The sequence below is a fragment of the Chiloscyllium plagiosum genome, unplaced genomic scaffold (genome assembly GCF_037043375.1).
Source record: "Chiloscyllium plagiosum isolate Xiang-an unplaced genomic scaffold, Cpla_swu_hap1 HiC_scaffold_23, whole genome shotgun sequence".
Lineage (NCBI taxonomy): Eukaryota > Metazoa > Chordata > Chondrichthyes > Orectolobiformes > Hemiscylliidae > Chiloscyllium > Chiloscyllium plagiosum.
This window is the reverse complement of record NW_028270161.1, coordinates 13292338-13316258: the sequence shown is the minus strand read 5'-3', so window position 1 is coordinate 13316258 and position 23921 is coordinate 13292338. Positions and strand designations below refer to the sequence as shown.

The window sequence follows — 23921 nt, the reverse complement described above, 5'->3', positions numbered from 1 at the left end:
CCTGTTGGGCCAAAGGGCCTATTTCCACTATGTAGGGATTCTAGGATCTAGAACTCAAGACCTGGATGGATGCTGCCACTGAGTTGAGACTCTCCTGGAAGAGAAAGTGGAACAGATGGGCAGAACTATATTTAACAAAAACTAGTAACCACTTAACCCTCAATGTTGGGAGTAGCATTACCCAAGATGCACCAAGCAAATCTATCATAAGTGGAAGTGAAAAGCAGTGTTTGTCTGTTGGATAATGTAGTGCAGCTGGTACATGGTTTGATTGTGGAAGTCTGAGCTAGTCAACTCTCAGTTCTGCATTGAATTGGGACTTGTTTTGATTATCTATATTACGAAAGCACGCATTAGGATGAAATGGTTTCACAATTGCACTCTGTGATTTAACAAAACAATATTTAAAGGCTGTATGAAAACTCATTGTTATCTTGGTCTGTTGTTTGATATTTGCTTTAACTTTATAACTTTGAACTTTTGTATGGATTTAGATTAGCTTTGTTGCTGAAATCCAAGAATGCTGCTCGGTTAACCAGCCTTTGCATACCAGCAAGAGAAGGTGGTAAAGGCTGATGCAGTTACTGCATTTTAAAAGGCATCTGAATGGATATGTGAATAGGAAGCGTTTAGAGGATTTCGGGTTAAATGCTGGCAAATAAGACTAAATCAGATTAGAATATCTGGTTTGTGTGTATGAGTTCAACTGAAGGGTCTGTTTCCGTGTTGTATATCTCTGACTCTAACTGCGCGTATTGCATGCATCTGATACTGGAGTGGAAGCATTGCAGTTGTCAGATTGTTGCAAAAGTAATTTCAAACATTTCAATTGTCTGGTGAGAGTAATGCATGTTGACAAGGTTTTTTTCAAGGTTTTTAACAGCAAACTGCTAAATTTTAAAATGAGATTGTAAATGCTAAAACTTAAAATGTGCTTTGGCAATTTGTTTTTTTAATTTAGAAAAGCACCTTATTAATTTCCTTGCCTTTTTAAGGATCTATCGTTTTGTACTGATCATTTTGACACCACCTTAGTTGCCACATCAAATATATTGTGCATTTAACATTGGGAGGAATTAACAGGCAAATTTCTTCTCTCCATTTTTTTTGGTACCTGAAGCGCTAGAATCTTTGCTTTGAGTCTTTGTTACAGGTATACTTTTTATTATGTAGAACTTTTTTGGCTGTACAGATATGGTTAGCATTCAAATGGCACACATGGTAGCCATTTTGCACATTTGGCAATAGTGTATTGACTAGTGAATATCTTTTGTTAGTGGTGATACTGAAAACTTTGGCTTGAAAAATACACTTGCTGCCTGCATTCTACTATGTACATGAAGTAAAAAATAATCTAACTCTACTGCGGACTCTTTCATTGTAGTGACATCTTGAGTTCAGCAACCATTGGCAACAATTTCATTTTCTTGGGTCATGTAAATTAGGAAAGGGGTCTTGGAATATTTTAAATCGTTGAACTATGGGTTAGCAACGGTCCTCTTATTCATGTACCACTTAGTATTCTGCTATTTGTTTGAGCAAATAGATTAACCTAAATGTAACTAGTTATTCATTGCATCCCATATGGTGGTTGCCTTTGGTATTGATGCTTTTCTGCCTTGCTGTTATTTTAATTCAGATTGATTTGAAATATTAGCATTTTATCTGCAGGTCAAATATACCAATCACATAGCTCTGCCATCAAAAACCTTTGTTTTCACCTCTAATATCACTCAATTGTGTTTTGCCTTACTACCTTTGGCTGTTGAGCCCCATGGGGTGGCACAGTAGTTAGCACTGCCTCTCAGCACCAGGGATCTGAGTTAATTTCCACTCTCGGTTGGCCATATGGATTTCCCCATGTCTGCATTGGTTTCTTCCACAGTCCAAAGGTGTGCAGGTTAGGTGGGTTGACCATGCTAAATTGTTCTAATGTCCAGGGATGTGCGGTCTAGGTGGATTAGCCTTGGGAAATGCAGGAATAGAAGATGAGTCTGGGTGAGGATTTCGGTGGGTCGATGTGGACTTGATAGGTTGACTGGCCAGCTCACACATTGTAAGGATTCTGATTTGTCCCATATTGTGATGTAACTGCAAATCAGATCTAAGTTTGATATTTGCAGCATCTGCTATTTTGCTCCTAACTTGTGTCAAGTTAAGAATATTCACATGTCTGCCTATTGTCTGGTCTGAGGCTGTTACATAAGACTATACTGCACTCTCCTTAAGGCTACGATCTCTTCAGCATAACGGGCACTTCCTTCCAACATTTCTTATCATATCCATGTATGACTAATTTTTTTCACATGTAACTCTCCATTATCCTATAAGAAGGATATTGTTAAATTCAGTTATATAGCACAGAAGCAGACTCATCAATACTGACCAAGTTACCCCAAACTAGTCCCACTTCCCTGCATTTGGCCTATATCCCTCTAAGCCATTCTATTCATGTACCTGTCCAAATGGCTTAAGTGTTGTAAGTGTACCTGCATCTCACTTCTGCAGTTCATTCTCTCTCAAACCACCATCTGTGTGAAAAGGTTGCCCCTCCGGTTCCTATTAAATCTCTCTTGGAGTTAAAAGTCCTCTAATTTTGAACATGCCTAACCTTTACTATTCAATTTATCCAACTGCTGAAGTAAAATAAAATGGTTAAAAAGAAATCTGCGACAGTAACTGTAAAACCAGACATTCAAGTACAGCAACTAAAATAAACAGGGTACAGAAATTGGCCAAAAAGCAGGTATCCTAGTAATACCTCAATCCAAGACACAGACAAGTCTGCCTAGAGAGAGGCCCTGCAAGATTCAAGACCAGAGAATTGAAAATGAGAGAGGTAGCAGAGTACATTAAGAAGTGTAAAAGGGCTGCTCAACAATACCTGAAAAACAGATCACCGCTAGACGCATAGGGCAGATGTGCCTCAGTAAAACAAAATACCAAGTGCATATTCTGGGCCAAAACCGGACACCCAGGGCCCAAAGCAGACCAATCAAAAGGGTTTGCTGTTTGCAAGCTATTTGAGGGGGTGCAGAAAAAATTTACAAGGTTTTGGTTGGCCTAGAAGGTTTGAGTTATAGGTTGATTTTTCTCCCTGGAGCATTGAAAGCCGTGGGGTGACCTCTAAGTTTATAAAATAATTAGAGGCATGGATAAAATGAAATATTTTAAAAAGGTAAATGTAGAGGGTAATGGCTGTAGTATGAACAGCCAAGTTTTTGATATTGAGACTGGCTCTAATGCAACGAAGGAAACATTAGGTTCTAAGAGATTGATTGATTGTGTTAGGAGACTGTCTAGTCTATGGCACAGACAGACGTTTCTGTGGCCAGCAGTGAAAAATCAGAATGGTGTTGCCTCCTGAGTGCCAGGGTCAAGGATGTCTCAAGGGGAAGAGGGCCCAGCAAGAGGTCATTGGTTCCAATGTGTACAATGACATAAGGGAAAAGGATGAGATTCTGAAGGAAGAATATCGTTAGGTAGGAATTTGAAAAGGAGGTCCTTGAGTAGTAATAGCCAGATTACTCCTGGTGCTATGTGCTGGTGAGGCTAGGATTAGGAGGATAGAGCAGGTGACTGAGGAGCTGTTGCCTAGAAGGATTCACATTTTTGGATCATTGGAATCACTTCTGGGGTAGAAGTCTTCTGTATAAGAAGGACAGATTGCACCTGAATTGGAAGGGGACTAATATACTGGCAGGGAGATTTGTTAGAGCTGCTTGGGAGGATTTTAAACTGGTACGGTGGGGTGGGGGTGGGGGGGGAGAACCCAGGGAGATATCGATCTCTTTCCTCACTGAGATGGGTACAATTGAGAAAAGTGAGTCAAACAGTCAAGGACAAAGCAGAGAGCAAGGTAGGACCGGTAATCAAATTAAGATTTGTAGCTCGGGTGCTCGTTGTTGTGGTTCTGTTCGCCGAGCTGGGAATTTGTTGCAGATGTTTCGTCCCCTGTCTAGGTGACATCTTCAGTGCTTGGGAGCCTCCTGTGAAGCGCTTCTGTGATCTTTCCTCCGCCATTTGTAGTGGTTTGAATCTGCTGCTTCTGGTTGTCAGTTCCAGCTGTCCGTTGCAGTGGTCCTGTGTTTACTGTGGAAAAGGACATGGAAGCTATAGAATGGAGCAAAATAGATGTCAACATCTTGAAAAATGTCCATGTTACAGAGGAAGATGTGCTGTTTGTCTTAAAGCATAAAAGTGGATAAATCCCCTGGACCTGATTAGGTGTACCCTAGAACTCTGTGGGAAATGATTACTGGGCCTCTTGCTGAGGTATTTGTATCATCGATAGTCACAGGTGAGGTGCCAGAAGATTGGAGGTTGGCTAACATGGTGCCACTGTTTAAGAAAGGTGGTAAGGACAAGCCAGGGAACTGTAGACCACTGAGCCTGATATCAGTGGTGGGCAAGTTGGAGGAAATCCTGTGCAATAGGGTGTATGTGTATTTAAGGGGAGAAAGTGAGGTCTGCAGATGCTGGAGATCAGAGCCGGAAATGTGCTGCTGGAAAAGCGCAGCAGGTCAGGCAGCATCCAGGGAACAGGAGAATCGACATTTCGGGCATAAGCCCTTCTTCAGGAAGAAGGGCTTATGCCCGAAACGTCGATTCTCCTGTTCCCTGGATGCTGCCTGACCTGCGCTTTTCCAGCAGCACATTTCCGGCTCTGTGTATTTAGAAAAGCAAGGACTGATTAGGGGTCATAAGCATGGATTTGTGCTGGGAAATCGTCTGTCAAACTTGACTGGAGTTTTTTGAAGTAGCAAAGGATTCCGGGCAGAGTAACATCCATGATCGATATGGACTTTAGTAAGATGTTTGACAAGGTTCCCCATGGTAGATTGGATAGCAAGGTTAGATCTCATGGAATATGGGGGCAACTAGCCATTTGGATACAGAACTGGCTCAAAGAAGACTGGAGGGTTGTTTTTCAGACTGGAGGCCTGTGACCAGTGGAGTGCCACAATGATTGGTGCTGGGTCCACTACTTTTAATCATTAATATAAATGATTTGTGAGTGTCTGAGGAATAGTTAGTAAGTTTGCTGATGACACAATTGGAGGTGTCGTGGACAGCGAAGAAGGTTACCTCTGGGATCTTGATCAGCCCATCTGATCAGCTGAGAAGGGGCAGAGGAAGTTTAATTTAGATAAATGAGGTGCTGCATTTTGGGGAAAACAGGGCTTGCACACTTAATAGTAAGGTCCTCGTGAGTGTTGCTGAACAGAGACCTTGGAGTACAGGTCCATAGCTCCTTTGAAAGTAGTGTCACAGGTAGATAGGATAGTGAAGAAGGCGTTTGGTATGCTTTCCTTTATTGGTCAGAGTATTGAGTACATGAATTGGGAGGTCATCCTGTGGCTGTACAGGACATTAGGCCACGTTTGGAATATTGGGGGAAGATACAAAAGAGACCTAAGGGTCGTCATTTTCACGCAGAGGATGTGTGTATAGAATGGGCTGCCAGAGGAAGTTGTGGACGCTTGTAAAATTGCAACATTTAAAAGGCATTTGGATGGGTATATGAATAGGAAGGGTTTGGAGGGATATGGGCTAGGTGCTGGCAGGTGGGACTAGATTGGAACATCTGGTTGGCATGGATGAGTTGGACCAGAAGCTATGTTTCCATGATGTGCATTTCTGACTCTATGACCTGGGGGTAACATTTTCAGGCAGATGGTGGTGCATATATGGAATGAGCTGCCAGAAGTGGTGGAGGTGGGTACAAGTAAATATTTTAAAGGTATTTTGGGTATATGAATAGGCAGTGTTTTGAGGGATGTGGCCCAAATGCTGGCAAATGGGGCTAGGTCAGATTAGGATGTCTGGTGTGGAAGAGTTGATAAAGGTGTGTTTCAGTGCTGTGCGACTTTATTCTTTAAGCAGTCTAGCATATGCAGCTTTTCAACATTTTGCTGATTCACATTTTCAGTATAATGGCAGTGAAGTTATTTCTGTAAACTTGAAGCTTTGTCACAGAAAATGGTCTTTTTTGAATACAACTATTTTGAGAGTAATAGTACACAATGATGAGTACTTTTCACAAAGTTTTATATGTGCTAGAGGGAGATGCAACAAGATGAACTTTTTCTTGATTTTTATTGCTATAATGCAACCGAAATCCATGGTTCAGCATAGGCTTCTCAATTGTGCATTTGTGTACTGTTTTGAAACAGATGTGTATGTGTTTGGGATGAATAGAGTTAATATTGGTGTATACAGCTGAAGTAGAATTAACAAGGAAATAAAGTCCCAGACTTGCTAGTAAGTCTTGATATCTCCTTTTCAAAAGAAATCATAATTTTGAGCATCTTCATAATTTTGTGTAAGCTATAACTGCAAACTGCCTGTACATATCTATAAGGATTGCAATTGATGTGTGAGATTACTGTGCTGTCATGCTCTGCAGACAGGAAAACAGAACAAATGTGTAATGATTGTTGTACTTTTAAATATTGGGAATTGCTTTGAGATTTCGGTGTTAAATTAATATGTAAGGAATCTAATCAAATATTAAGAGTTTTTGATTATGCTTGATTTAACCTGAAAGGGTTGATGCAGGGCATGTTGCTAAGTGTGCATAGGGTATAAGCAGGTAGGGAAAGAGTTAAGTTTTGAGATGAGGTTCAACTGAGCATGACTCAACAACTTGCAGTTAACAATGGGGTACTAGAGGCAAGGGTAATGGGTTAACAAGGTGGGAAGGCATTCATTATGTAGAGCCATTTAACAATATTAGAAGCAGTCAGTATTTTTTTAAGGTTTGTTGAACATGGGTGAGAAGTATTCATTGTGTGAAATTTTTTTCTGTCTGCCCCCTCTTACCAGGATAGATTTTTTAAAAAAATCAGAGGAAAGTGCTATATTTAGTGCTTTCCTTGTGCTTGAACTGAGTGACTTCAAATAGCTCAGACCTCTTTTAAATTGGATAACCTAAAGATTTTAAAATGCTAGAACATGGACAGTTATAAGTATATCAAGACCTTGAGCAAAATCTATTTGGAAGGAATGGTTTTCTCATCAGAAATGTAATAGTCCTAACTGTTGCATTTCATGCCAATCAAAATGAATATTTGGATACTGGGATCAACAGATAAAGGGCAGGTACAGACTGAGATCATATGCTTTGTGAAATATGGATTTCGAACTATTGTCTGGCTAGAGAAGAAAATTGGGGGGGATCTAAGATGGTGGCGATCTGAGCAGATCACACTGCAGAGCTTCGCATCGTAGCAGGAGCAGGATGGTCCTTTAACCCACCCAACCCAGGTCATCAGGATTTCTTGGGGCGTTGGAAAGATTTGTGGAGCCCCAAGAAACATTGACTTACCTGTATTTTCAGCTATCCAGAAATGCCTAAAAAGGAGCATCTGAGGCCGGGCCTGCAGCAGCCTCTGAGCCAATTACTCTCCAGGACCGGGTGAGCCATCTCGTGAGATGTTGGGGAAACAGATTGAAGAGAAGCTGGCTCCAGTCTCTCTCATGGTACAGAAGCATGCGCACAGCTGGGAGACCTGGTGAAGAGGACGGATGAGGTGGAGCACGGTCACAGTGGTGGAAGCTGATGCCAGTTCATTCAAGGAAGAGATCCAAGCCCTGAGGACGAAGTTTCGTAATTTGCTGATCCAAGTGGATGGTCTTGAAAACTGGTAGGAGAAAAAACATTCGGATCATCGGTCTGCCTGAAGGTAAAGAAGGTGAGCGGCCTGCAGAATTTGTTGAAGATTGGCTTCTGCAATTCCTTGACTTGGCGACTGGCATGAGAGGATTGAAGATAGAGGGCTCACCGGGTCGCAGCATGGAGGTCGTGTCTGGGTCAACGCGCTCGTCCTTTCCTGGTGCGGTTCCATCATTACCGGGATAAGGAGAGAGTACAGAGGCTTCCAGACTCCAGGGGAAGGATCCAAAGGCCCTAATTTACAAGGGGTCTAAGGTCATGTTTTTTCAGGACTTTTCAGTGGCGGTGATCCAGAAACGAAAAGTGTATGATGGCGTCAAGAGAAGATTTGAAGGAGCTTGGGATTCAGTGCACAGAGATATCCGGCAGTGCTTCGGATCTCCTTAGATGGATCCATGCATCTCTTTGACGCATCGGAGAAGGCAAGACACTTTGTGGACAAACTAACCTAATTTAAACAATTGTAGTATCTATAAATATTGTTGCTTGGGTACGTGTTTATCATTCTGTAAAAGAAATGGAGGAAAACCGGTTGGAGCTTTGACTTTCCTCTCTTTTTCCCTCTATTGATAGTTTGAGCCAAATTATGTCTGGTGGTGGTTAAGATGTAAAAATTTTTAAATTTCTAAGTTAGGACATACCCCACCCATCCTTTGGTATTTATTTGTCCATTTTTATAAATTTTTTTTTTATTATTCATTGATATTCTATGGGGTGTTTATTCTTTTTAGCTTTGTGCTTGCGATGTGGCTCTAGCTGGGAGAAGTGAAGGTGGTTGAGATGCATAGATGCCTATTTATGGGCAGTTGGGAACAGGTAGTTGCCCCCTCCAGGCAGGGGGTGAGTTCCCCTACTCAGTGCTGTTGGTGCTTCATATGTTGGTTTGTTTTCTGGTTTTTGGTGTTTTTTATTTTTAATAACTTATGTAGTTTTTATATTTTGTGGACCATGTGACACTAAGGCTCAGCAATTTGTGGTTTGGGTTCCTCCTCACTAGAATTTAAATATAATTGCAGAAGATTATGGCTAATGATTTGATTTGTGGTGTACCAAGAATATCAAGGGAAGTCACTCTTCAATTAAGAGGAAGAAGGTACTCTTGAATCTTAGAAGGTGGATATTGCTTTGTTACAGGAGACACATTTGGATGACGAGGAGCATCTGAAATTAGAGCAGAATGGCCTTGACAGTTTATTTTTCATCATTTAATACCAGAAGTAGGGGAGTGGCTATATTGGTAAGGAAAAATCTCTCTTAAATTGTTGTGTTAAAGACATACAGGAGGTTTGTAATTCTTAAAGCCTTGATAAATGGGGAAGAATATGGCATTTTAAATGTTTATTGTCCCCCCAGCTCATCCTCTTAAATTCTTGGTAGATGCTTTTTCTAACTTGCTAAGTCTTAAGTATCAGCACATCATTATAGGGGGAGATTTTAACTGCCTCATGGACCCCACAGTAGACAGGTTGCCTAAAGTTCCCTCAATACTCTCTGCACAAACTAAACAGTTATTGGGTTTGTGTGGGGAATTGGGATTGGTGGACGTCTGGAGGTGTCTCCACCCTACAGGTAGGGATTTCACATTTTTCTCCAATCCGCACAGATGTCATGTGAGGATTGACTTTTTTTTTCTGACCCCTGCAGTAACCCTAGATCTGGTGGGGTCCTGTATGATTGGTAATATTGCCATCTCTGATCATGCGCCAGTGTACCTCATGGTTAAAATTTAAGGATGTTAGTGGCTTCAAGGTACTGGCGAATGGACCCCTTTATTCTCATGGATAGCAAGTTTGTGGAGTATATTTCTCTAGGGAATTTCGGGCATTCCTAGACATCAACATAGGCTCGGTTGATAGCTCATCTGTTCTCTGGGAAACTGCCAAAGCTTATGTCAGAGAGTCAGTTATTTCATATTCCACAAGTAGGAAGTGGCAGAAGGGTGAGCAGCAACATCTCCTTGAAGCACGTTGAAGGCAGTCGGAAAGGCCTATTTTGATGGACCCTCGTTGGTCAAACTACAGAGGATTACAGCACTGCAGTCTGCACTAAATTCCGTGCTCACGCAGACGGCAAAGAAGGAGCTGGCTTTTGCAAAGCAAAGGTTATACAAGCATGGTGACAAGCCAGGCAAATACTTAGCATACCTTGCCAGAAAGAGAAGTGCCCACAAACCATTACAACGATTTAGGGAAGGGTCTGGGAACCTAACGTGATTCTAAAAAGATTAATGTGGCGTTCCAGAGATTCTACTAAGTTAGATCGGTCTGAGAATTGAGGTGGGAAGGCCAAAATGGAATCCTTTCTTAGAGATCTGAAGCTCCTGGGTGTGACTCCCAAACAACGGTCCTTTCTCAATGCCCCATTATCAGACCAAGAAGTGCAGGAAGCTGTGAGGCAACTTCAGAGTGAAAAGGTGCCCGGTCCTGATGGACTTCCCAGTGAATTCTATAAGGAATTTCTAAGTATATTGTCAGGCCCGATGCTGAATATGTTTAATGATTCATACAGTCATGTTTGTCTCCCACCATCTGAGAGAGGCCAATATTTCCTTAAAGGGAAGGACCTGGAAGACTGTGCTTCATACAGGCCCATCTCGCTCTTAAATGTGGACTTTAAGGTCCTCTCTAAGGCTCTTGCGTTAAGGCTGTGAGACTGTGTTACCCTCTATTATTAAAGAGGATCAGACGGGCTTCATAAAGGGTCACAGGTCCTCCATAACATTAGGAGGCTGCTTAACGTAATCCAAGTATGCCAACAGCAATTAGTACAGGGATTGGTGATTTCTTTAGATGCAGAGAAGGCATTTGACTGAGTTGCGTGGCCGTACACTTTCTATATCTAGACCGGTTTGGTCTAGGCGAAGTTTTCATAAGATGGGTAAAGGTTCTCTACAGTGTACCTCTCGATGCGGTCATTACCAACGGGGTACAATCCAGCAATTTTAATATTTCTAGGGGCAGCCGGCAGGGCTGTCCCCTTTCACCATTACTTTTTACGTTGGTGATTGAACCGTTGGCAGAGGCCATTCGTAGGGATCTCCATATATCAGCTCCAGAAGTGGGGTCAAAATTACATAAGATCTCGCTGTATGCAGATGTTCTAACTTTCTTGACAAATCCAGCAGTCTCTGTGCCTTGCCTGATAAAATGCATTCACGCATTTGGAGCTTTTTCAGGGTATAAGATTAATTTTGCTAAATCAGGCTATGCCTATGGGTGGTCTTACGAAAGAGTTGGCTCTTGAGTGACTAGATTCCCATTTAGGTGGTCACAGGGGTTGTGTGTATTTTGGGCATATTCATTATTCCAGTTCTGGATTGGCTGTTCAAAGCCAATTTTTACTCCATTATTTGAAAAAAAAATTAAACAAGATCTCCAAAGATGGGAGGCACTTCCAGCCTCATGGTTGGGTCGGATAGCGCTTATTAAGATGAATATTCTCCCTAGTTTGCTATACCCTATATGGATGCTCCCCCTGATTTTTCAATAAATAAACACTCAGGAGACTGAACAGTTGGTTCAGCTCTTTATCTGGCACCGTAAACGGCCCCTCATTAAATTAGCCAAATTGCAGTTGCCTCACAGATTTGGGGGGGGGGGGGAAGTAGACCTTCTGGACATTAAAAATTACCAATTAAGCTTGTTTTTGATCTCCGTAAATGATTGGATTTGTGGAGACCCTCTTTCAATATGGCTAGATATCGAAGTCTCCCAGGCAAGGTGCCCCCTTACCAGTTTGCTGTTTTTGGACAAGGTGAGGACAGTTAAGGAATATTGCCATAACCCAATAGTCATCAATACTGTTAAAGCATGGAGGGCAATTCAGCAGAGGGAAGGTAATAATATTGGCAAAACATCTTTGTTTACACCTTTAGTGGGTATGCCGAGTTTTCAACCAGGTATGATAGATTCAGGATTTAAACGTTGGGCAGCTAGGGGTATATCTTGCATGGGTGGTTTATTTGAGGGAGATGTAATGATGTCCTTCGATCAGTTAGTACGGAAGTACGAGTTGCCTAATAGAGACCTCGTTCGTTTTTTTTTCAAGTTAGGGATTTTATTCAAAAAAGGACCCCACTTTTGACCCCTACAAATCTGACAGAGGGGTAATAAGGGCTAAGAGTACACGGTCAGTACTCTACCAATTGGGGGGGTGCCACCTCAGGGTCTGATCGACTCTGCAAGATGTGGGAAAGAGAGCGTGTTGAAGTTTCTTCAGAGGTATGGGAGGATATTTGGGAGAATGCAAGGAAGATATCAATTTGCAATAGGACCCATGCTTTACCGTTGAAGAATCTCCACAGGGTCCACTTAGCCCCAGACCGTTTGTCAAAATTTAAACCAGGGGTATCTTCAGTATGCCCCAAGTGCAAGATCTGTACGGGTACTCTTACCCATTGTCTTTGGTCTTGTGACAGGCTTCAAACACTTTGGAGCACTGTGGTGGGTGCAATGGAGAGGATTTTAGGTGTAGGGGTGGAGGACTCTATTTCGCTCCTTTTGGGCCTACCTATTGTATTTCCTGCAGACTCGCATAAGGCAAAACTTCTCAATATTCTTGCATTCTGTGCAAGGAAGAATATCTTGCTAGGTTGGATATCAGAAAACCCCCCCAGGCCTGTCGGGTTGGCAGAAGATTGTTATGGAGCATATTCCCCTAGATTTTCTCAAATATGGTACACCACAAAACTGAATTTTTACAAGACATGGCAACCCTTTTTGAAATACCTGGGCACAGATTTATCTGCCATACTAACCAGGACTTTTATATAGCCGTAATGTGTGTTTCATGAGTCCAATATCCAGGGAGGAGGAACTGTGATGTATGAGTGTTTTGTTTGGCTGGGCTGAGTTATTACTATTTACTTTGTTAGGTATTTAGTTAGTTAAATAGCTAGTTTAGGTTTTTTAATTTTATACTTTTCTATATTGGTTTATACATTCATATAGGAGGGTGGGTTGGAGAATTGTTTTTTATTATTTGGATTTAGTTTTGTACTATTTTTGTACTGTTTTGAATTGCATTGTTTTGTATTTGTAACATTTAAAAATTTATTTTTTCTTAAAAATATTTTATAAAAAAAGACAAATTGCCTTGAATGTTATCTGAAATTTGATTTGCTAGATTTTCAAAAGTGACAGGTTTTTCTGACCTGAATGCAAATTTTTAAAGGAGCGAGAGTTTTAGTTAGAAAATAACTAAAGCCTATTCTGATAAGACCCAACTGGATTTGGCAGAATTTGTTTTTGTGGTTATGTTCAGAAGTAGGTTAAGCTTAGTTGCTGCTTGTTCATGATTTGAAAAATGAATGTGGAAGTATGTGCTGAAGGTAACATTTTTTATCTTTTTTATAGTTTGATTCATTCTTTATTTCCTAAGTGCATATATTAGAAATGAAGTATGGTTATCATGTGTCACTTATAGAATGCACAATTGCTTGCATACTTTATCAGTCGTAGTTAGCTATTAAAGGGTAATTGTCAGTATTTGGCAAACCGTTCTATTCATTGCACACGACAGGATTTCTTTCTCACTAAGAATTTGGTTAGCTTGTAATGTATGTTAGAGGAATGCATAAATTGACATCTGTACAGAGAAATTCTTTTAAAAGCCTTTGCAGCTAGCTGCAGATCTATGCAATCTGCATAAGTGGTATCCTTGATAAGATTGACTGACTGTAGACCTGCAATCAATTATTCCATTTAGCCAGTTGCTGAGAAGTATGCTTTTAGAGTCAGTCATAGAGATGTGCAGCGTGGAAACAGACCCTTCGGTCCAACCTGTCCATGCCGACCAGATATCCCAACCCAATCTAGTCCCACCTGCCAGCACCCGGCCCATATCCCTCCCAACCCTTCCTATTCATATACCCATCCAAATGCCTCTTGAATGTTGCAATTGTACCAGCCTCCACCACATCCTCTGGCAGCTCATTCCATATACGTACTACCCTCTGTGGAAAAAGTTGCCCGTTAGATCTCTTTTATAACTTCCCCTCTCCCCCTAAACCTATGCCCTCTAGTTCTGGACTCCCCGACCCCAGGGAAAATACTTTGTCTATTTATCCAATCCATTCCCCCTCCATGATTTTGTAAACCTCTAAGGACACCCCTCAGCCTCCGACCCTCCAAGGAAAACAGCCCCAGCCTGTTCAGCCTCTCCCTGGAGCTCAGATCCTCCAACCCTGGCAACATCCTTAAATCTTTTTTGAACCCTTTCAAGTTTCACAACATCCTTCCCATAGGAAGGAGACTGGAATTGCATGCAATATTCCAACAGTAGCCTAACCAATGTCCTGTACAGCTGCAACATGACCTCCCAACTCCTGTACTCTATACTCTGACCAATAAAGGAAAGCATACCAAACACCACTTTCACTATCCTATCTACCTGCAATTCTACTTTCAAGAAGCCATGAGCCTGCACTCCAAGGTCTTTGTTCAGCAACATTCCCAAGGACCTTACCATTAAGTGTATAAGTCCTGCTAAGATTTGCTTTCTCTAAATGCAGCACCTCGCATTTATCTGAATTGAACTCCATCTGCCACTTCTCAGTCCATTGGCCCATCTGGTCCAGATCCTGTTGTAATCTGAGGTTGGCAAGCCTGGTAATGTTGATGAGCTATGAGGAATCACTTTTTGTTTAGTGTGTTGCACTGTTTATTCTGGAATCTGAGCTAATATGGTGGAATGGCCTTAAAATATTTTCTAGTATGCATTCAAATATGGAACAGGAAAAATTGTCTTTATAGAAAGTCAGGTTTTTAAGGATATTTGGAGACCAAGAAAAGGGAGGAATGTAGAATTCTGAAGAGTCTTGAATGCTCACTCCTGCATACCTTTTCTGGCTTTGCCTCTTTTTTTTGTATATTAGAGCACTGGAAACTATGTACCTTCAATGTAATGGAGTGAAAATGGGCATCAGTGAGAACCGCTGTTGAAGGCAGTTCATTTTTGAGTCACTGAGCTCCTGCTGAAAATTACAGTGGGGTGTCAGTACAGTAGAATTGTTTTTGCAATGAAGATGCAGTGAATGAGGAATAAATGCATAATACAAATTGGTAGGCTTCATTTGAATGGCTAGTGTTCAAATTAGGGAGGGGGTCAGTGGAGGGGAAATGTCATTTGATCTTTTTTAAAGAAAGCTTTCAGATTCAAATTTCAGTTACAATGCAAATAGTTTGACAGGTTTAAAATTTTGATGATTTTGAATAAAATATTCTGATCCTGCATTTACTAGTGACCTACATTGTGAATTCTCTTAAGGCCTTCCTAGAAGCTAGCTATGTAATGCAGTTTTGCATTAAGTGCAAATTGTTTCACAGTTGTTTCTGTGACTATTTAGAAATGACTTCTATGTCCCTAGTTCACTAGGCTAATTGCATTCTTTGACTTGCAGCATTATGGGTATTTCCAAAATACAACATGTCTCTATGGTTATCGTAAGACCATAAGATATTGCAGCATAATTGGGCTATTCAGTCCATAGAATCTGCCCTGCCATTTAATCATGGCTAATATCTTTCTCGACTCCCACTCCCCTGTGTTCTCCCCGTAACTCTCTTGATCCCATCTTTAATCAAGAATAACTGTCTTAAATGCATTGCAGCAGAGGGCAGTGAAGGCCAAGTCATTTGAGTTCTAGAGATTAACCACTATGGCTGAAGAAATTCCTCATTTGAATTTTAAAGGGTCTTCGAGTCCTTGTTTTCACTCAGGAGAGACACCTCCATGTCCGCTCTACCTGTGCCCCTCTGTATTCTAAGTTTCAATGAGATCCTCCTCATCCATCTAGCGCTCCAACACACCACATCCTTTCTTGGAGATGGGGCCCAAACACTGCTCAAATTTCCAAAATCTGGTCTGACCAGATCCTATACAGCTTCAGCTGTATACCTCTGTGCACGTATTCTAGCCTTGAAATAAAGGCTGACATTGCATTTGTCAACTAAACCTGCTTCTTAACCTGAGCAGAATCCTAAACTAATTCCCTTTAATGCTTCAGATTTCCAAAGTCTTTCCCCATTCAAAACTTTTTAGGGTGAATTTATCCTATCGTGGTCACTGTCCCAAAGGGCTTTCTTCACCTTAAGCTTTCTAATCCAGTCTGCCTCACTGCACATCTTCAAATCAAGGATTGTCTGTACTGGGCTAGGTTGTACTGCAAACTGCTTCAAAACAAAATCTTAGACCATCCAAGAATTCTTTTACTTGGGATCTGCTACCAACCTGATTTTGAACCTGCCCATATATTGAGGTCACCCATGATTATTGTAAATGTCCCTTTGTTTCATGCCCCTTTTTTTTTTTACTCTTGATTTTTCCTTCCTACATCCCTGACTACTGCTAGGAGGCCTATACAAAATTGTCTTTTTGTTTCACTTTGCCATTCCTCAACTCTGATTCTACACCTTTGTGCTATCAATTTTAATTTCATTCTTTAATAAGACAACCCACTCAGCAAGATGGCAGCAATTCTGTAGAACTGCCAACAGTCAAGGCATATTGGTGATTTTTTTTTGCCATCCCTGGCCAACAAATGTGGAGGAGGTATTAGTTTAAAACCTTTTCAGAACACACTTATTAATATTTGGGAGTGGGAGGGGTGCCAAAAGGAAAGAGAAACAGCAGCAGGGAGGATACTCCCCGCAGCACCGGGCACACCAGAGGCCACAGCAGCAGTCTGTCCCGAAACCCCAGAAAACCTGACCAATTCTCAGTAATTGGTGACGATGGCGAGACTTGGCTTGAAGGTTGGGGCTGTAATTGAGATCCGTGCCCACTGCATCCATGCTGCAGAATCATGAACGGGAGCTTCAGGAGCAGATAGAAGTGGAAGGTCGAACCACTGTCTCGGAAGCACTGATTTGAGTCCTCATCCAGTTGAATCCAGATAGTGGAGCCGGAGGTGCAGGCCTTACAAGACCAGGTTGACTACTTCTGATTGAGGTCAGGGGATGAATCTTTAGATTGTCTAGCTCTGGGAGGGTGAAAAAAGGTGGGCAGCCAGTCAGCTGCTTAGAAAACTGGCTGCTGTGGTTCCTGGGCCTTCAAATAGTCCACCTGGCTGCAGATTGAAGGGGCCTATCTGATCGCAGTGCACAGGTCTGTGCTGGTACAGTGCCCCTGCCTGGTCTTGGTGTGTTTCTAAGGACAAACAAAAAGTGATTTGAAGCCTCCAAATCCACTGGGAAATTACCCATAGGCACTGATGCACATGGGGTCAAACATTTTTGGCAGGATTTCTCTGCAGCTTTAATTCGAGGCAGGTCATCCTTCGAAGAGGAGGCTGAGGAACCTGAGCATCCGGTACTCCGAGGTACCCTGCAGTGCTCCGTATCAGCCACGAGGACTCAGTTTATACTTTTGACTCTGTGGATAAAGCCAAAAACGTTGTAGACCCTTTTCGGGGTGGGGGGAAAGAGTCTCCCATTCAAGGTTTTATAGTTGTCTGTCTTTGTAGCTTTTTTTGGTAGCAATAGTTGTTTGTATTATGATTTAGTAGTTTTGCATACGTAATTCTGTGAGTATTTACTTCTGCTTGGTGCATTGTAACCAGGGTTCTCCCTCCAGGGGTTGAAGCATGTCTGAAAGGAGATATGGTTGTCTTGTTAAATGGTGCACCTGGAACATCAAGGGAAGTCATTTGTCTGTTAAAAGGAAAAAAAGTACTTTCTAGCCTTAAGAGGGAAAGGGTTGATGTTGCTCTGTTTCAGGAAACCCATCTTTGAGAACACCTGAAACTACAACAGGGGGTTATGACTAGGTATTCTTTTCATCCTTTACTACTAAAAGTAGGGGAAGGCAGTACTTATTGAGAAAAATCTTCCGTTCACATTATTAGAGCAGGTGAAGGATGAGTACGGGTGGTTTGTGACACTTAAAGTGCTGATACATGGGAGGAATATGGCATTTAAAATGTCTACTGTCCTCTGACGCATTATTGGTTAGTGCCTTCTCTAAGTTGAGCGCTTTCAGAACACTGCACATTATGGGGGGGAATTTTAATTGCCTTCTGGATCTGACATTGGATAGATCCAGGCCCCCAAATATTCCTTCACTGGCTAAGCAGGTGGCTGGCTTGTGAGAAGTTGGGGCTGGTGGATATTTTGGAGATGTCCTCGCCCTACTGGTGGGGACTTGCCTTTTTTTTTTCAAACCTGTGTAAATGTCACGTGAGGACTGATCTTTGTTTGGCTCCTCTACCTTTTTGTGGGTTTAATTATGGGTTGTAAAATTGGGAACATGGCTATCTCTGATCACATAACAGTATATTTGGAGGTTAAGGCCAAGAGTGAGGGGCTAGGTTTGCAGCACTGGCGTCTGGATTCTTTTCTCCTTGAGGATTCCAAATTTGTGAATACTACTTGAATGATTTTCAGGAGTTCTTGACTATCAAATCAGACACTGCCAGTAGTCTATGCTATAGGAGACCACGAAGGCCTTTTGCTAAGGGATTGCTATTTCCTGTTCGGCCAGCTGGAAACGACAAAGGGGGAACAGCAGCGTCTACTTGAGACATGGTTGAAAAGTGCCGAGGGAGCACATTTTGAGTGGCCTTCGGTGGCTAAGCTACAGTGAATCACAGCCCTCCAGGCTGCCTTGAATTCAATACTGACAAAACTTCAAAGAAAGAACTTTTGCTAGGCTTGGGTTTTTGAGTATGGGGATAGGCCAGGAAAGTATTTGGCATATCTGACTAGGAAAAAGTGTGCTCCCCAATCAATTACCGGGGTCCTTTACATATGATGCCAAGAGGATTAATGAGGCTTTTCGGAGTTTTTACTCTGAATTGTATCAGTCTGATGATTGCGAGGACAGGTGGGTTAACTGGAAGCCTTTTAAGAACCTGGGCACCTCGGGGGTAACCTTGGAACAGGCCTCTCTCCTTAATGCCCCCTTGACAGTTCAGGAAATGCAGGAGGCAGCTAGGCAACTTCAGAGTGGGAAAGCATCTGGCCCTGATGGTGTCCTGCGTTAGTTTTTTTTAATAAGGAGTCAGGACTAATATTGGAGATGTACAGTCACTCATATACATGAATGCTCACTACCAGCTTCTGAGAGAAGCTAATATTTTCCTCATTCTTAAGAGGGCCAGCCAGGTTTTATAAGGGGCCCTAAGTCTTTCAATATGGTTAGAAGGTTGCTGAATATGATCCAAGTTTGTCAGCAACGATCAATTTCAAGGGTTGGTGGGTTTTTTTAAGATGCCCAGAAAGCATTTAACTAGGTGGATTGACTGTATCTCGTGTCTTAGAGCAGTTTTGGTTGTGTGGGGTCTTTGCTAGGTGGATGCAGGTTTTAATCATTGCCCTCTGGCCACTGTTACCCACAAGGTGAAGTCAGGGAGCTTTAGGATTGGCGGGGGTGATATCAAGGCTGCCCCCTTTCACCATTGTTTACATCGATGATCGAGCCGCCGGCAGAGGCCATTCATCAGAATGTCCACATAACTGCTCCGGAAGTGGGATTGAGCATACACAAGATTACACTTTTATGTGGATGATGTTCTTCTGTTTTTATCGAACCCAATAATCTCTGTACCCCAATCTAATATAATGTATCAATTAATTTGAGGCTATTTAATTATTTTAAGTCCAACTTTGCAAAATCTGAGGCTATGCCTTAGGACAACCTCAAAGTGCCAGAGGTTGAAGGTGGCCCTAGGTTCCCTTTTTAAGTGGTCATGAGTGGGGTTTCAAAATCTGGGCATTTTTATGACCCCAGTGTTTGATCAGTTATTTCAGACTAACTTTGCTCACTTGCTCAGCTATATTAGGCGGGATCTCCAGAGATGAGGCTCTTCCAATTTCATGGTTGGGCTGATGAAATTATGTCTTTCAAGCAAGTGAGCCACAAGTATGAGTTGCCCCGCAGAGATCTTTTCCATTTTATTCGGGTCAGATTTCAGAAGGAGACTATGCTTCTCACGAAGTCCAAAAGCCTGATAGAGGTTGCTACATGCTGCAGTCACTCTTTTGGTTAGTGCCCTCTATCGTCTGCTGGGTAGTAGGACCTGGCAGGATGTTAACTGGTCATGAGATGTCTAGGAGCAAGAGCTAGGAGTGGAGATCTCTTCTGAAATGTGGGAGGATATATGGAGAATGTGCGAAAGATCTCCGTCTGTAATAAGACGTGCTACGCATTTAAAAGTTCTGCAGTGTTCATCTGGCACCAGACCATCTGGTGAAGTTTTAAAAAAGGGCCAACTTCAGTGTGCTCCAAGTGTAAAATGTAGGCACTCTTACCCGTTGTTTCTGGACATGCCACAGACTCTGGGGGGGGGGGGGGAGCTCCTGAGTTAATACAGGTATGTATACAATGATACCCATTCTTTTTGTTTGGGAACTTTACATCGAGCATAGCTATTGTGTTGTTAGTCACTAAGTTATTTATTGGTGTCTTGCTCAGTTAGATTTTATTTTGTATTATAGGATAGGTTAGTAGTTAGTAAACAGTAGTATTGTAATTTTTTTCTTTATGATGCTGTTATTTGTTTGTATTTTCAATGTTTATTGCTAATTTATAAAAAGAAAGCAACTCCAATCCCCCCTCCCTTTTCCTTGTTGTCTTCGTAGAATTTGCCTCTTTATAAATATTTAGTTCTCAGCCTGTGCCAGAAGTTGGATTCCTGATCATTTCCATACTCTCTTCTGGAAACTTTAAGCTCCAATGAGCCCCCTCCCACTATTTAGTTTAAAGTCCTATCTGCAGCCTTCGTTATGCAATTTTGTCAGGTCTCTGATCCCATTGTGATTCAGAGAGAGCTCCACCCATTGGAACAGCTTCCTAGTTCCAAGTACTGCTACCAATGTACCATGAGTTTTGAACATGTTTCTCCCACACCAATTCTTGAGCTGTGCTGACTTCATCTTGTTGCTGTGCTGATTTGCTTGTTGTTTGGGTTGTATTTCAGAGGCTTTTTGGTTCTGTTTTTAATTTAGCCTCCAGTTCATAATTCCTAAGCAGAACCTCTCTTCTGTTTCTGTCTATATTGGTACCAGGTGTGGATCTCAACAACTGGATCTTCCCCCTCAAAGTTCCTTTTTAATCCGGATGAGATCCTGAACTGGGCACTGGGCAGGCAACCTAACATTGGGACTCTCTATCCAGTGATGTCATTTTTGTGCTGAACTCTTGATCCTGGACTTCAATTTAAATGTTTTTTTAAAAAACCTTACAAACTAGAGAAATGCACCTCGCTCCCCTTGTGCATCACATCCCACGCTGCCTCCAAATTCTGTAAACTATATACTCATTCAGGCACACTCTCACTGGGTGGGATCTCTCCTCCCTGACTATTTGTAATTTGCTATTAATCCATTCTTAATGGAATGAAATGGACTGCAACAAGCCTTACATTGTGACATTGCTTTCCAGTAAGGAATAATGTGGTTGATTCAATAGCTGTTTCTTATGAATAATCTGGATTCTGACTTTCTTAATTTTTTTTACAGGAATGCATTCTTTCTGGCATAATGTCTGTGAAAGGGAAGAAGGTCCTGCACATGGATCGCAACTCTTACTATGGAGGTGAAAGTGCATCCATAACACCACTGGAGGATGTAAGTAATGAAAACTACTTGCAACTTAACATAATATGCACTGTTACGCCTCTCCATTTTTAGCCTTGATACTTTAATAAAATGTGACTTGAAAGCAATGTTAAGAGCTAGAATATTGATCTGTGCTCATGGACTTGAGCACCAGCTGTTCAGATATATAAAGTCTGAAAGGATTAGACTGGGTGGAATTTTTAAAATGCATTCAGGTTATCAAAACATTCTCCTAGAGATGGGGTAGTGCTAGACATAATCTGAGGGAATGAAGCTGGTCAAGTGGCTGAAGTTTATGCCAGAGGAATTAGATTAGATTCCCTACAGTGTGGAAACGGGCCCTTCAGCCCAACAAGTCCACACCGACCCTCTGAGTAACCTGTGAGGCAGCAGTGCTAACCACTGAGCGTCTGTGCCACCCAGATATCATTTTGGAAATAGTGACCACAACTCAGCCTTTATGGAAGGGGATAAGGATATTTACAGAAATTAAGTATCTAAATTGGATAAGGCAGGTTTCAATGTCATCAGATAGGATCTGACAAACACCGATTAATAGCAGCTGCTGGCAGGCAAGTCTATATTTGGAAAGTGTGGGTCTTTTTAAAAGGGTAGTGGGAATTCAACGCCAGTGTCTTTTTCTGTGATTCGCAAGGGCAGCAAGTCCAAGAATATTAAAGAGCTTAAAGGAAACAATTGTCAGGTACAGTGCACTTTAAAAACAGGGAGGCACTTCAGAAGTATAAAACATAAGAAATTGCCTGAAAAGAAAATTAAGAGGAGCCATGAAATATCTTTGGTAGATGAGATCAAGGAAAACCCCAAGCCTCTGTATAAATATATTGAATAGGATTACCTGAGGGAGTGGAATATATTAAGAGACAAAAGGGCAACTTGGTTCAGGTCTTGGTACTTCTCAACTATATTTGCAGAGGAGCAAAGATATTGAGGCATACACAATATAGGAAGCATAAATAAGAGTAGATTGTGAGAACCTTTTTTCTCTGGCAGACACATCTGAGACCTAAGTGCGTAAGTTTGAGGTGAGGAGCAAGTAGTTTGGATGAGATCAGAGGAGATGGGGAAATATTTAACCTAGAGGGTGGTAGAAATATGGGACTGACTGCCTGAAGGGGTGGTGGAGGCAGATACTCTTGTAACAACGATTACATCTGGATGAGTACTTAAAATGCCAGGGCATAGGCTATGGCTAAAGTGCAGGTAAATGGGATTAGTGTAGCTTGGTGTTTTGGTCAATATAGACATGATGAGCTGAAGGGCCTGTCCCTATGCTGTGATTGAGTCTAATTAAACCACAGTTTAATTAAGGGATCAAATTTTGTTTTCCAACTTGCTGTGAGGTGAAAGTAAAGAGACTTCAAGGTGACAGTCAAGTTGAGTGAGTTGGCAAATACAGAATAATGCGAATAAGAATCAAAAGAACTGTGGATGCTGTAACAAATTGCTGGAAAAGCTCAGTAGTTCTGGCAGCATCTGTGAAGAAAAGGTTAGTTGTGTTGTGAGGAAGGGTCACTGGACCCAAAACGTTAACTTTGATTTCTGTTCACAAATGCTGCCAGGCCTGCTGAGCTTTACCAGCAACTTCTGTTTTTGTCACAGAATAATGTTGGTAAGTGTGAAGATATCCACTTCAATGGGGGAAAATAACAGAATATAGTGTTTTATTTAAATGGTGATTGGGAAATATTCATGTGCAACCAGACCTCGTCCTTGTACACCTGCAGAATTGTGCAATTTAGATCTCATTACTCAAGGTGTGTAAATGACCAATTAATTTTTTAAATTAAATTATAAGGAAAGAAAAATAAAATTCACGGCAGTATTTGAATAAATGCCAAGAAGCTAGTGTCAAAAATTCAGGATTCTCAAGGACATTGAAGACTTGACAGTTGAAATAGCTAATCACCTGTGGCAAGAAACACTTAGACCTCGGAGTCTCAGTCATAAAAAGGCAGTTCAAATAAGTGAAAAGGGTACGTTTTAAAAATTTTTATTGGTACATAATAAACGACTGTTTAATAGCCACAAAAGGTAAAACTTAGATTAGATTCCCTACAGTATGGAAACTGGCCCTTCAGCTCAACAAGTCCACACCGACCTGTCAAAGAGTAACCCGCCCAGACCCATTCCCCTACCCTATATTTAACCTCTGCATCTAACACTACGGGCAATTTAGCATGGTCAATTCACCTGACCTGCACATCTTTGGATTATGGGAGGAAACCCACGCAAACACTGGGGAAATGTGCCAACTCCACTCAGTCGCCCATGGCAGGAATTGAACTCTGTTCCCTGATGCTGAGGCAGCAGTGCTAACCACTGAGCCTCTGTGCTGCCCTCAATCATTGAAAATCCATTGGAAAATCTTGAGCTAGCCAATATAATGGGTAAATAGGTCAGGCATCGTGGGACAGAAATGGGTTGAGTTCGCCATCAATTTATGCTGAACATTGAGACAGGCATTCTAAATAAATTGTTCTGGATTTTGTGTGGCTTTCTTTGTTTGATTATCCAGAAGAGGTTTTAAAGTAGTGTTATAGACAATCTTTGACATTCACTGACGCTTTTTATTGTGAGAATATAGAATGTTTGTTTGGATTATTCTCCCTCAAGTGAATATCTTCAATGGTTGATAATAGTCATCTTTTTGTTATAGTGTAATTTAG

At 41.6% G+C, this 23921-nt stretch overlaps 1 protein-coding gene across 1 annotated transcript in view; it reads left to right on the top strand.

Moving 5' to 3' along the window:
- The window catches only part of LOC122561837 (rab GDP dissociation inhibitor beta), a 42142-nt gene that overhangs the window by 2455 nt on the left and 15766 nt on the right, over positions 1 to 23921 (top strand). Inside the window, exon 2 of the mRNA XM_043714064.2 lies at positions 21136 to 21243. Coding sequence (XP_043569999.1) covers positions 21136 to 21243 — 108 coding nt within the window. The remainder of the gene's footprint in view (positions 1 to 21135; positions 21244 to 23921) is intronic.